The following is a 13,703-nucleotide window of genomic DNA, read 5'->3' as shown; positions in this document are numbered from 1 at the left end:
TCAAGAGGTAAAGACCAAAACTACTGTAAAGATATACATCATGATGAGAACCCCTGGATGAGCGTTAGATTTTCATCTCGCCCCAATGACACATGGTGAAATGAAACAATCCTCGGGTAGTATACTTATGTTTCTCATACACAATATAGAATTTTGTCCTCTAGTAAGTTTCAATATGCAGATTATTTTTAAAGCATAAGCTAAATTAAGGTTAGAGGAAGGTTTGAAAAGAGGCAAGGAAGCATTGCTTGATGGTCAGGTTTCATGATTAAGAGGCAGACAGTTGTATTTGATAAGAGGAAAGACTGACATAAAGAACAAGAATTTGCATGTGAATGTGAAAGATTACAGGACATGTTTATGACTGTGATCACAAATACTAAAGACAATGCCAAAACTACCAGCTACATAAGTAGCAGCTAAGGAACTACGCAGTGTGAGGACAGAAACATAGCAATTGGTGCCAAAGGGTGAGGCAGTTCAAAATGACACTCAGACATTTGGCATTTCAAAATGACACTCAAAGTAAGATAAGTGAAAGAGAACACACAGTGAGATTTAGAGGCATATGATTTTTACCATCATCAGATGAGTAAAGGCACATAAATTTCCTATAAATAGACCTCTTATTCATTACAGATGCAATCATGGATAAACAGTCTTACCAGACCAATAAGTTACTTTTCTTAATGTTTAAAGGGCAGGCAGCAGGACCAATCATCAGGCAGAAATATCCAATACCAAATGTGATATAAACCTAATGAATGTGTCCCTTAATAAAAACAGGTGATCATTATTCCAACTCATTCAGAATAAGTAGAGCATTTCAAATCGTAAGTGTTATCGTACAGCGTAAACGATTTGAAACATACTAACCTAATCGTAGCCTAAGTCTTATACTACAACATCCAGGTTACTTCACTCATATGCTCTTCCAAATTGCACTTAAAACACTGCATTGCATTGTGTATATTATTCAAATAAGTAAACAATATAAACTTACTGTTAGTTCAAATGGTGCATTTAACAATCCTAGCTTAAATTAGAATGAGATTGGCATGAGCACAGTCTCTACTTTGTAACTCTCATCCAAAGCACACCTCAAGTAATTCTCCTTTCCTTTAGGCATGCATATCTCCTAAAGGAAATCTCCCCAAATGAACTTTAAGATGAAAGGGAATATTTAAATGGACTTGGAGGCACTGACAACTATGGCTGCATTCCCTCTTCTTGAGTGCCCACTAGTTAGAACTACACTGCACCAAGGCTGTGACGAGACTGCTCTCACAACCGTCGCCGACCAACACCAAATGTTCGACTAACTACTGACAAACAACCGACGCCGGTTGTTAAGCACTATTACACGTATACCTGCAATTAAATACACAAAACAACACTTTTCATTACTAAATACAAACACAAGACAATATCCTTCTTCTAAATAATACGCACTTCCACTTCACGTAAATTTCGAAAGAATACATAAAACTATACCATAACTTGCGGAAAAGTACAATCTCTCTTGTCAAAGTTTCAACAACCATCCCATATTAATACTATAATCACTGTAAGGGAAAAAAAAAAAAAATTACATTTTTGTCATTGTCTTAATTTTAATACTGCCAAGAAAATAAATAGTAAGTTACAAAAATTTTCTTTTCTCATGAGTGAGAAAGGTACTTACAGGGAACTAATAGCTTTCCAAAATCTATACCAAGAATGAAGTTGAAAAATAAATAACAAATATTAAATTACCTGGAATGAAATGTAAATCAAAATCAGACATTTTCCACACATTACAACTACAAGTACATATCTATCCATCCAACAACAACTCCATCAGTCATAACAAACTATGTACTTTAAGAAGAATTACCTATAAAGAACAATGAACGTGGCCTCATCAACATTTATATTTGTGAAATACCTTATGGTACTAAATGAATCTTGAGATGTATAAGAATTGAGATGATATAATGGTCTCAAGCTATGGCTTATAATTCAGTAGAGTACTTCAGTATAACTAAAACATTTACTGCAGTACATGGCCTAGAAGATACTGAAATGAAATATTACAGTGATCAAACACTGGATATACAATACACTGCCACTCTGCAACCACAAAAACTTCTTACATGAATATCCACAATTAGAATCAGTAACAAGACCATCAGGTTAATAACTGGTTAACAGTTAATGCATTAACACTGAACAGCTACTGGGATCGTGTGTAGTAAGAGGGCATGTACGATGTCCAGATTTATGCTGTTCGTAGGATGATATGAACTCCAGAATCTGTATCAACAATCTGACTTAGCTCTCCTACTTTTAAAGCAAATGCAGCTTCTTCAAATGGCTTCTGCATTGCACCTCTACCAAACAGTCCAAGGTCACCACCTCGCTTAGCTGAGCTACAGTCTGAGACCTGTAAAAGAGAGGATCCAATTTTATCAACTACATGCATGATATGATTTCACCAAAAATGACAAATTTTCCAATAATTACCGTATTTGCCGGCTTATAGGATGCAACCTTGCATAAGACGCACCCCTATTTTACAAGGATATTTTGTGGAAAAAACAATTTTAGTATGATTCATTATGCATTCATTGAAAGATATTTTAAAGTGATTTTGTAGGAAAATATGTAAAATTCTGCATGAAATACAATATTGTGAGAGTACACTGTAATAAAGTATGAAATCATATTTAAATTTACACTCACCTTTAAAGGAAACTAAATGAAATTTACCATAAATAAACAATGTATATGTGTTACCGCGACAGGCCACCAGGGCTGCGCTATAATTTTGTTTACTCTACTTCTACTCAAAGCAAAAAGCTGACAGGCTAACTGCCACCGTATAGTAAGCAATTTTTTGGAAGTTTGTGATAACTGACTGATAATTCAGCTGGTTTTCAATATTTTTTTATAAATAACAAACTTACAAAAAATTCCTTACAATATGTCAGCAGTTAGCCTGTCAGCCATTTGCAATAAGTGGATGTGCAGATAATCATATCACCTCCCTGGTGGCCTCTCGTGATAACACAAACGTTGTTTATGGTAAATTTCATTTATTTTCCTTTAAAGGTGAATGTAAATTTACATATGATTTCATACTTTATTTCAGGAACACCATTTACTGTAATAATTAAGCTTGTTTATCAATGTTTTAATATTAGCAACAATTTTTGTGCCTATCCAGTATGCTCACCACAGGCTAGGCGTAGCCTAGCCTACAGCACTGTCTAATATTTGTAATACTGCTGCATTGGACGCAGGGCAGTTTTTTAATTCATATAAAAAAAGTGTCTAATACGCTGGCAAATATGGTAAATTTTTTCTAGGTATGCAAACCATAACCTTTTGTATAAAGTATCCTTCACTCTGAGCTGGAAATGCTGTTGAACTTGGTAATTCAGTGTATTCAAAAACATTTATTTCTTTTTTCTTTTTGTTGTTATTAACTATCTTACTCGGCAAATTACTATCGTTTGCTTTCTTATGATAGTACTTTTTCAGAAAATTTGGATTTTTTTTTGTTGAACTTCATATTTCTCTGTGGAACGTATATACACATTATTCGTGTAAAATTCGTCCATTTGCGGTATTTTTCACTGCGAAATATTCACTAACTACTGTATTTTCATATTTTCATGACTAAATGCACTTTTTGTGATAAAACTATTAAAATGCTCAGGTACAAGCATTTTTAGAGATTTTTTTTTGTGTTTGAACTATCAAAATAGGCAGTTCTAAGTGTTTTTTGAGGGGTTTTACGTATTCGCAGATTTTTGCTATTCATGGGCAGGTGGGGTGCACATCCCCCACGAATATGGGGGTTTACTATACAGGGTACTGGTGTGCATAACAACACACACATTCTGCACATACAGTAAACCCTCCGTATTCGCGTTCTCACGATTTGCGGACTCACACATTCGCAGGTTTCTCTGTGGAACATATCTACCCATTCACCCATTTGCAGTATTTTTCGCTGAGAAATATTCACTAATTACTGTATTTTCATATAATTTTTATGAATAAATGCACTTTTTGTGACAAGGCTATTAAAATACTCAGGTATAAGCACTTTTACAGGGTTTTTCTTGTGTTTAAACTATCAAAATGGGCAGTTCTAAGTGTTTTTTGAGGGGTTTTAAGTATTCGTGGATTTTAGCTATTCGTGGGGGGGAGGGTGTGGCATGCATCCCCTGCGAATACGGGGGGTTTACTGTACTGTGCATTTTGTAGATATTTTGCTATGTTGTAAGATGATTTTGAAATGATAATAAAGTGTTTCAGGATCATAGTACAGCATATCTAAAATATGTAGGTAGTTTGTAGAACGATGGGACTATGTTTACGTCTCAGGAACCATCAGCCATTCTATTTTCATATTATATTTTTGTGACTAAATACATTTTTTTATGATTAAAAAAAAGGTTTACTAATTTTCAAATATTACAACCCTGTAATATGTTAAACACAGCAAAATATCAGTAACACATTTTTTTTCTTAAAAAATGTTCTACCCAAGCCAAGCGATCCGCAAAGCTTTAGCGAAACAAAATGCATCTTGGGATGCTGTATACCCAAGGCGCAATACTACTCAACATGGTACTGGCTGTCGTTTGCAAAGCAGCCAATCCAGGAGTGCCATTCATTTTCCTTGGCACTGATTGGCTGTACCCCCAAAACTTTGTTTCGCGGAGATGGGCTCTGGGAGCCCGCATCTCTGCCAGTTCACTGCGTAGACCTATGCTGTACGACCGTGTAACTGAGTATCTGTACTTTGTGTGTTGTTTTTCTTTGTGTGTTTCTTTTAATCGTGCCCTAAGATGCCTCCTAAATGCCCTGCTCCTTCTATGACTTCTGGCAAATAGCCTAAGCACCGTATGCTACATCAAGAAGAAAGAGGTGGAGATAAGAAAGGCCATGAGTGCTAGCTTCTTTGGTAGTGCAAAAACAGTTTTGACAATGTGTGATAAAACAATTGTCAAGATGGAATTTGCATTGGCATACTGGATAAAGGACTGCCGGAAGAACATCCCCCTTGACGGCAATATATCTGCGAGAAGGCACAACAACTATACCAGCAGTTTTCGACTGTAAGGGAAGGTGGCGATGTAGAGGAAAGTGATGACGCAGGGGAAGCAGACTTCTAAGGCTTCGACGAACCCGCAGAAGAAGAAGTATAAGAAGAGGAAGAGCCACAGACAAGACCATCGTCAGCTCCTCAAGGTTTTCAGGCCAGCAAGGGGTGGTTCCACCAGTTTCAGAGGCGGTTCAAACTCGAGTGTTTCTCTGCATGAGGAAGCAGCATCAGCAGACACGGAAGCGGCTGCGAAATATCCCGAGACCTTCAAGAAAATCATCAGGGACAAGGGCTACCGTCCAGAACAGGTGTTCAATTTCGATGAGACAGGCTTGTTCTGGAAGAAGATGCCTTCCCAGACATACATCATGAAGAACGAAGCCAGAGCCTCTGGGTTCAAGGCCCAGAAGGATAGGGTTACCCTTAACATGTGTAGCAATGCTGCTGGCTTCATGCTGAAACCAAGCCTCATTTACAAGGCTGCAAACCCCATGGCCCTCAAGAATAAGAACAAGGGGTGCTCCCTGTGTTTTGGATGCACAACCCCAAGGCCTGGATCACCAAAGTCCTTACATCTAACTGGTTCATTCAGAGCTTCATCCCTAAAGTTAGGCAACAACTTGGACATGGAGTTCAAGGTGTTGCTGATTATGGATATTACTGGTGGCCACCCTGTGGATCTTTATTACGAGAAAGTCCAGCTCGAGTTCCTCCCTCTCAACACCAACTCTCTCCTCCAGCTTATGGACCAGGGCGTGATCTGTGCCTTCAAGGCACTCTACACTCGGAACTCCCTCAACCACCTTGTGAATGCAATGGACTCTGAAAGTGAATTTACGCTGAAGGACTACTGGCGTAAATTCATGATAGCCATGTCTGACCGTCATCGACCAATCACTGAAGGACATGAAGATGGAGACCCAGAATGCCAGCTGGAAGAAGTTGTGGCCAGAGTGTGTGCATGATTATAGGGGCTTCTTTCCCAAAGAAATTCATTATTTGGCCACTGATAAGGCAGTGAATTGGTGAGGTTGCTTGGTGGAGGTTTCGATGACATCACCAAGGATGAAGTAGGCACCCTCATTGATGCACACTCTGACCCTCTAATGGACCAGGATTTGGAAGAACTGACAAAGTCTGCCAGCAAGGAAGAAGACACGCCAGGTTTAGGAGACAGGAGACACAGAGGAGGATGAGGGCCTGTCTTTGTAAGTCTGTCCCAATTTATGAGGATGACCAAGGCGTTGAAGGAGGCAATTTCAGCATGGGATCCTTATATAGAGCGCTCCATGAAGTGTTCAAATGCCCTTGATGTGGCAATGGCGCCCTATAATCATGCCCTCGTCAGCATGAAGCAGCAGTGAAAGCAACTGCCTATCACCATGTGTATCAAATGGATGAAGAAGGACCCTCCACAGCCTTCCCCAGTGCCTGAGGAAGTGTCTCCCCAAGCACCTCAAGAAGTGCCTCCCCAAGTCCCTAAAGAAGGGGAAGAGGCACTCCCAAAGATGTAACTCCTCCGCTTTGCTGTGCAGTCATATCTTCATCTTCATTCATCGGACTGTACAGCTGCTTCATCATCATCATCATCTTTGATCGATATTCATCACTGGTGAGTACCCATATGATTTAATTTTATTATTATTATTATTATTATTATTTAATCTCAATAATCTTATTATTAATATTTGAAAATTACAGTACATGTAGTACTTATTACAGTGGTATTACAGGTATAGTATTGTACAGTATTATTATTATTGTGTATTATTACTTAAATCTTATTTAATACAATATTATTAAACTTCATATTTGAAAATTAGTACTGTTAATTATTTTATAAAAAAAAATGTTTACGTACAGTACTGTACAGTATTTAGTCACAAAAATAATATGAAAATATTATTGCTCTACGAAAAAATCCACGAATAACTTGGAGATAGGTTCCACAGAAAAATCTGCGAATAGGTGAAGCCATGAATCCTGAACTATGAACAGGCGAGGGTCAACTATATGTCCCCCATATTTGCGGGGGTTAGAGACCATAACCACCTGCGAAAAGTGAAATCCACAATATGTTGTTATCCCCCCCCCTCTAAAAATGCTTATAAGTATTTAAATAGTTCAAACACCAAATATACCTTAAACTAAAATGCTTATCACTGCCTATTTTAATGTTCAAACACCAAATATACCTTAAACTATCATCCTAAACACTTTAACCCTTAATGGACAGGCATGATCATCTGAGGATCTATAACAGGTTTTGAGAGATGGACAGGTTAACTCATATGAGTATTAATATTGAGCCCCATACAATTTGGATGAATTTAGCGGGAAAGATGTTCCTATCACTTCAGTGGTCCAGAAATTGCTTATGGCAACTGTAGTAGCTAAGCATAAGACAGAGGGGGATCAGTGTGCCATGAGACTTGATGGGGGAATGTATTGTTTTTACAAATGAATGGTTTAATGGGGGTCACATAGCCTAGAGTGAAAGGTAATGGCATATGTGAATGGAGATATTGGTTCACTGGGGGTTACACTAAATATTAGGATGTAAAGAGCATTCATGAACTGAAACAGACTTGAATAACCACTATTGTTGTATATATGGAAAAAAACAATTTACTGCAGTAGTTCTTTAATTATGATCGAAAGGTGGGAGCTAGAAAAGGCAGAAAATGTGGAGTTGAGATCTAGGTTTAAGGAGAATGTTCTGAGAGAAATAAAGTTGGAAGATAATGTAAATGATTGGTGAGAGTTTAACAGCAATGTGATCCTAAGGCATGGGGAGGAAATTTTAGGCAAAACATCAGGCAAAGGTCCCCCAAAAGATAGAGAAAGCTGGTGGTGGAATAAAGACACACAAGACAAGATCAAGAAAAAGAAAGAATCCCATAAGAACTATGATAAACACAAAACAGAATAAAATGAGCAAATATCAAAAGAAGCAAAGAAAGTTGCAAAACAACAAGTTGCTAGAGCCAAGGCTGCTGCTTTTAATGATTTGTATGAGAATGTTGACACACCGGAGGGCCAAAGAAACATCCACAGGATAGCCAAAGCTAGAGACAAAGCAACAAAAGACCTCACACACATTAAGCAAATTAAAGATGGAAATGGTAAGGTTCTAACAAAAGATGGAGAGAGTATTTTGAAAATCTTTTAAATGCAGAAAATCCCAGGAATATCATTGAGGATGGAGTAGCAAATGAAAGAGAAGTTCCCAGGATTAGTTGGAGAGAAGTGAGGCGGGCACTAAGTAAAATGAAGAAAGGTAAAGCAGTGGGACCAGATGGAATACCAGTCGAGGTGTGGAGGTGCTTAGGAGAGGAGGGAACTGACATCTTGTGGGACTTGTTCAATAAGATCTACCAGCAGGAGAAGATACCTGACGACTGGAGAAACAGCCTGCTAGTCCCCATTTACAAAGAAAAAGGGGACATCCAAGATTGTGCCAACTATCGGGGCATAAAGCTGATGGCACATACCATGAAAATCTATGAAAGAATAATAGAGGCAAGGCTAAGGGTTGAAACATCTATAAGTGACGAACAGTTTGGGTTCATACCAGGAAAAGGGACAACAGATGCCATCTTTGTATTGCGACAAGTAATGGAAAAATATAGAGAAAAAGGAAAGGAACTACATCTTGTATTTATAGATCTTGAGAAAGCATATGATCAAGTGCCTAGGCAAGAAGTGTGGAGGTGCATGAAGGAAAAAGGTGTCTCAGAAAAACATGTGAGGATTGTAAATGATATGTATAGAGAAGCAACAACACAGGTAAGAAGCTCAGTGGGAATAACAGACAAGTTTGAGGTGAAAGTTGGACTCCACCAAGGTTCTGCCATGAGTCCCTATATTTTTGATATGGTAATGGATGTGATAGTGTCTGGAGTGAAAGATCAGGTACCTTGGAGTGTACTCTTTGCAGATGACATAGTGCTAGTGACCACCAGTAAGGAAGAAGCAGACAGGAAATTGGAGTTGTGAAGAAGTGCATTGGAGGACAGAGGCCTAAAGATAAGCAGAGCAAAAATGGAATATATGTGGATGAATGGAGGAGACCAAGAGGGAAGCATCAACTTAGAGCAGGCAGAAGTAAAAAGAGCTACATCCTTTAAGTACCTTGGGTCGTGTGTCACTGATTGTGGAGGGATGGAGGAAGAAGAGAATCACAGAATACAATCAGCTTGGTGCAATTGGAGGAAAACATCAGGTGTGTTATGTGACAAAAGATTTAATGTAAAGATGAAGGGAAAAATGTACAAGAGCATTGTCAGACCTGCGTTGATGTACAGTTGTGAAACATGGCCTATGAAGAAAGCACAAGAGAGAAAGATGGAAGTGGCAGAAATGAGAATGCTGCGTTGGATGTGTGGAGTGACAAGAAGAGACAGGATAAGGAATGACTTCATAAGAGGGACGGTGAAAGTTACAGAAATATCAAAGAAGCTGCAACAGAGACGATTACAATGGTTTGGACATGTTATGAGAAGAGAGGAGGATTCTGTATATAAAAGAACCATGAATATGGAAGTGCCTGGAACAAGAAGGAGAGGTAGACCAAGAATGGGATGGAGAGAGACAGTTAACAGGGACATGCAGGAGAACGTGAGTGAGGTAATGGTGCATGATCGCAGAAGATGGAGAAGACTAATAACAAACAGCGACCCCATATAAAGATGGGAAAAGCTGAAGATAAAGAAGAAGATCGAAAGGATCTACTGACTTATCTTCTGATGTTACAGTAAACCCCCCCGTATTCGCGTTCTCACGATTCGTGGACTCACACATTCGCGGGTTTCTCTGTGGAACATATCTACCCTTTATTCCCAGAAAATGTCAACCTTCGGTCAACTTTGACTCGACCGAAATGGTCGAAAAACGCAAATGTAAGCTAAAACTCTTACATTCTAGTAATATTCAATCATGTACCTTCATTTTGCAACAAATTGGAAGTCTCTAGCACAATATTTCGATTTATGGTGAATTTTTGAAAAACTTTTTTTAAATGCACGCACGGCGGTAACTTAGCCGAAAATTTCATAAATTCTTTTCGTCATTTTGTCGTAATTTTTGCACTGCTCTATATTAGCCGTTACATAAAGTTTTATATATGAAAATGTGCGCAATTTCATGTACAATACAGCAACATACAACCCATGGTTGTAGCTTTTATCAGTTTGGAAATATTTTCATATAAACCACGATAACTGCCAAAATTTCAACCTTCGGTCAACTTTGACTCGACCGAAATGGTAAAAAAACGTAATTGTAAGCTAAAACTCTTACATTCTAGTAATATTCAATCATTTACCTTCATTTTGCAACCAATTGGAAGTCTCTAGCACAATATTTCGATTTAAGGTGAATTTTTTGAAAAAACTTTTTCCTTCGTCCGTGCCAGAAATTCTTTCAATCACGGTGTCGTAATGTTTGCACTGTTTTATATTAGTCGTTACATAAAGTTTTATATATGGACATGTGCGCAATTTCATGTAGAATACAACAGAAAATAACTCATGGTTGTAGCTTTTATCAGTTTTGAAATATTTTCATATAAATCACGATAACTGCCAAAATTTCAAGCTTCGTCAACTTTAACCCGAATCGAAATGGTAAAAACGCAATTATAAGCTAAAACTCTTACATTCTAGTAATATTCAATCATGTACCTTCATTTTGCAACAAACTGGAAGTCTCTAGCACAATATTTCGATTTATGGTGAATTTCTGAAAAAAAAAAAAAAATTTCCTTACGCTCATGCTGCGTAACTCGGCCAACATCTCAGAAATTCTTTCGTCATGTTGTCGTAATGTTTGCATCGTTTACATTAGTCATTACATAAACTTTTATATATGAAAATGTGCGCAATTTCATGTAGAATACAACAGAAAATAGCTCATGGTTGTAGCTTTTATCAGTTTTGAAATATTTTCACATAAATCACGATACCTGCCAAAATTTCAACCTTCAGTCAACTTTAACTCGACCGAAATGGTAAAAACGCAATTGTAAGCTAAAACTCTTACATTCTAGTAATATTCAATCGTTTAACTTCATTTTGCAATAAATTGGAAGTCTCTAGCACAATATTTCGATTTATGGTCAATTTTTTAAAAACATTTTCCTTACGTCTGCTTGGTAACTCGGCCGAACATCTCAGAAATTCTTTTCGTCTCGTTGTCGTAATATTTGCACCGTTTTATATTAGTCGTTACATAAAGTTTTATATATGAAAATGTGCGCAATTTCATGTACAATACAACAAAAAATAACTCATGGTTGTAGCTTTTATCAGTTTTGAAATATTTCCATATAAATCACGATAAATAGAAAAAATTCGACTTTCGGTCAACTTTAACTTTCGACCAAATGGTCGAAAACTGCAATTGTAAGCTAAATCACTTACAGTCTAGTAATATTCAATCAATTAGCTTCATTTTTCAACAAACGGGAAGTCTCTAGCACAATATTTCGATTTATGGTGAATTTTTGAAAAAAACATTTTTTACGCCCAGGGGTTACTAATTCATGCATCATTTTGTGATAATATTTTCTCTGTGTTGCTTTGATCGTTTTAAAATTTGTTATATACCAAAATCATCGCAATTTAGTGTACAATACAACTAAAACAAAATTAACTCATTAGCTTTAACCGTTTTGCTTACAGCGATTTGTATACAATTATATACAAGTTTTTTTTTTTTTTTGTCATATATTCCAATATTTATATATGATAATGATATTTTTTCATTTCTGATGGTTGCATACTAAACTTCAGGCAATGAAAAAAAATGAGCCAAAATGAACTCTTAATCTTAAAAACTAAGTGTGCTGTGATTTTTGAAAAAACTTTTTTTCCGCTTCGGCGCTAACTCACCGAACGCCGCCGGCATACGGGAGACGTTTTTGTAAATAGGGCTTCGGCGTTAAAGGGTTAAAATACTCCGGTATAAACATTTTTACAGGGTTTTTCTTGTTTAAACTATCAAAATGGGCAGTTCTAAATGTTTTTAGAGGGGTTTTTAAGTATTTGCGGACTTTTAACTATTCGCGCGGGGGGGGGTGCAGTATGCATCCCCCCCGAATATGGGGTTTCACTGTATTGTTCTTTGAATATACTTGAGAGCATTTTTGTTCCTACACGAATACATACCCGAGGTCTTTAGATATGGGATTAACTTTTAGCTAGCTGGAAATCTGACCGTTAAACTTTTGCAAGAAGGTTAAAAGTGGGGGGGGGAGGGGAGGTCTAGTGTCCTATCATTTCCTCAAGTGATGGTGCGGGTGCACAGGGCAAACCCAGCACAGTGGTCAGCAGGACACACTCCAGGATGATGGATGTATGACAGACAAGTTCAGTTTCGCATCCATGATTCAAGTCTTGTGCTTACAACTTCCCGTTGTTTTGCCTGATTCGTCGGAAATCAACAATACCTCCAAACTAAGTTCCGACAACTTGTTTTTGGTTCCTACTCAGCCAAGAAGTGGTCTAAGAGCTCCATTTCTTTTGACTTGATGTAGTTACACTCCTGTGAGGAGTGGGAGATATAAGCAGTAACTGCTGCTGCTGTATTTACCAGTTGATCCACAACCCGAGGAGAGAGTATTATGTGGATCTCAAGACAGTTTCATGAGTCTAAGTGTCCAAATAGGCACTCCTTTGATAGCAACGATATCAACATTGTGCCATGGTTACACCATCCTCCTCCAGAGATTTTTCATTCTTCGGAACATTGACCAGGGCGGCAGTCTCCTACACTTCCTTTCTTGGAACTTAAGCACAGTTCTTTTTAGACTTTTTAGAATCTCTAAGATCCAAGATAGACACTCCTCGGAGTGATAGCAAAGACACCACAATAGTGCCATGGTCAACAAAAGGTCCTAGCATCCTTTCAGCTGTTCTATTGCAGTGCAAGTACACAAGCAGACAGAAAAACATTCAGTAGTGTCCAACCAGACATCCCAAGCAAGATTGATGTAAGTACAACAATTATTTGCTGAAGTCAGGAGATAAGGGCAGTTGATCTTGGCACCCTGACTTCTGGAAATTTGTTCAACCTCTGAAGAAGCTTTATCATAGTCCTTCTTTACTGACTTACCGAAGTTGGAGCTGTTATGTTCTGTCTTCTCACACCTTTGAATAAAGTAAGACATCTTTGGTACCCATTTACATCTGGAAGCTTACGCCTTTCGTCATTCTACATGTTTCGAAGGTGATCAGTGAGATGGATCATTCCACTTCTATGGTTCTGTGGTGCAAATGACATTATGACGTCTATGTTGCCTCAGTAAGACTAGACATTTTACCTAATGCCAACGACTCGTTTGTTACCTTTGAGTTGGCAGAGAAACAGTGTCCAAATTGTCATTTCTCTGACTAGTGAAATGGTCAAATGAGCATACCCCAAAACTTCTTGGTGGACATCAGTACGTTTTGGACCAGATCTTTCGAGGCCAGGGGCATTGGTCTGTCCATTGCATTCAGGAAGAACCTGTCGATCGGGTACTGAGATGGAATGTAACCGTGAAGATCACTTCATCTCCTTTCACCTTGGGATGTTGCCCATAGGTCCTTGGACTCCTTTA

At 38.0% G+C, this 13,703-nt stretch overlaps 1 protein-coding gene across 1 annotated transcript in view; it reads right to left on the bottom strand.

Annotated features, from left to right (window-relative positions):
• Positions 1–1,593: 1,593 nt before the first annotated feature.
• The window catches only part of LOC136826054 (putative peptidyl-prolyl cis-trans isomerase dodo), a 145,402-nt gene continuing 133,292 nt past the window's right edge, over positions 1,594–13,703 (bottom strand). Inside the window, exon 6 of the mRNA XM_067082949.1 lies at positions 1,594–2,425. Within this exon, the coding sequence (XP_066939050.1) occupies positions 2,261–2,425 (165 nt within the window). The 3' untranslated portion in view covers positions 1,594–2,260. The remainder of the gene's footprint in view (positions 2,426–13,703) is intronic.

This window comes from Macrobrachium rosenbergii, chromosome 40, assembly GCF_040412425.1.
Source record: "Macrobrachium rosenbergii isolate ZJJX-2024 chromosome 40, ASM4041242v1, whole genome shotgun sequence".
NCBI classification, from domain to species: domain Eukaryota; kingdom Metazoa; phylum Arthropoda; class Malacostraca; order Decapoda; family Palaemonidae; genus Macrobrachium; species Macrobrachium rosenbergii.
Note: the sequence above shows the minus strand (reverse complement) of the source record. Positions and strands in the feature narration are given on the sequence as shown.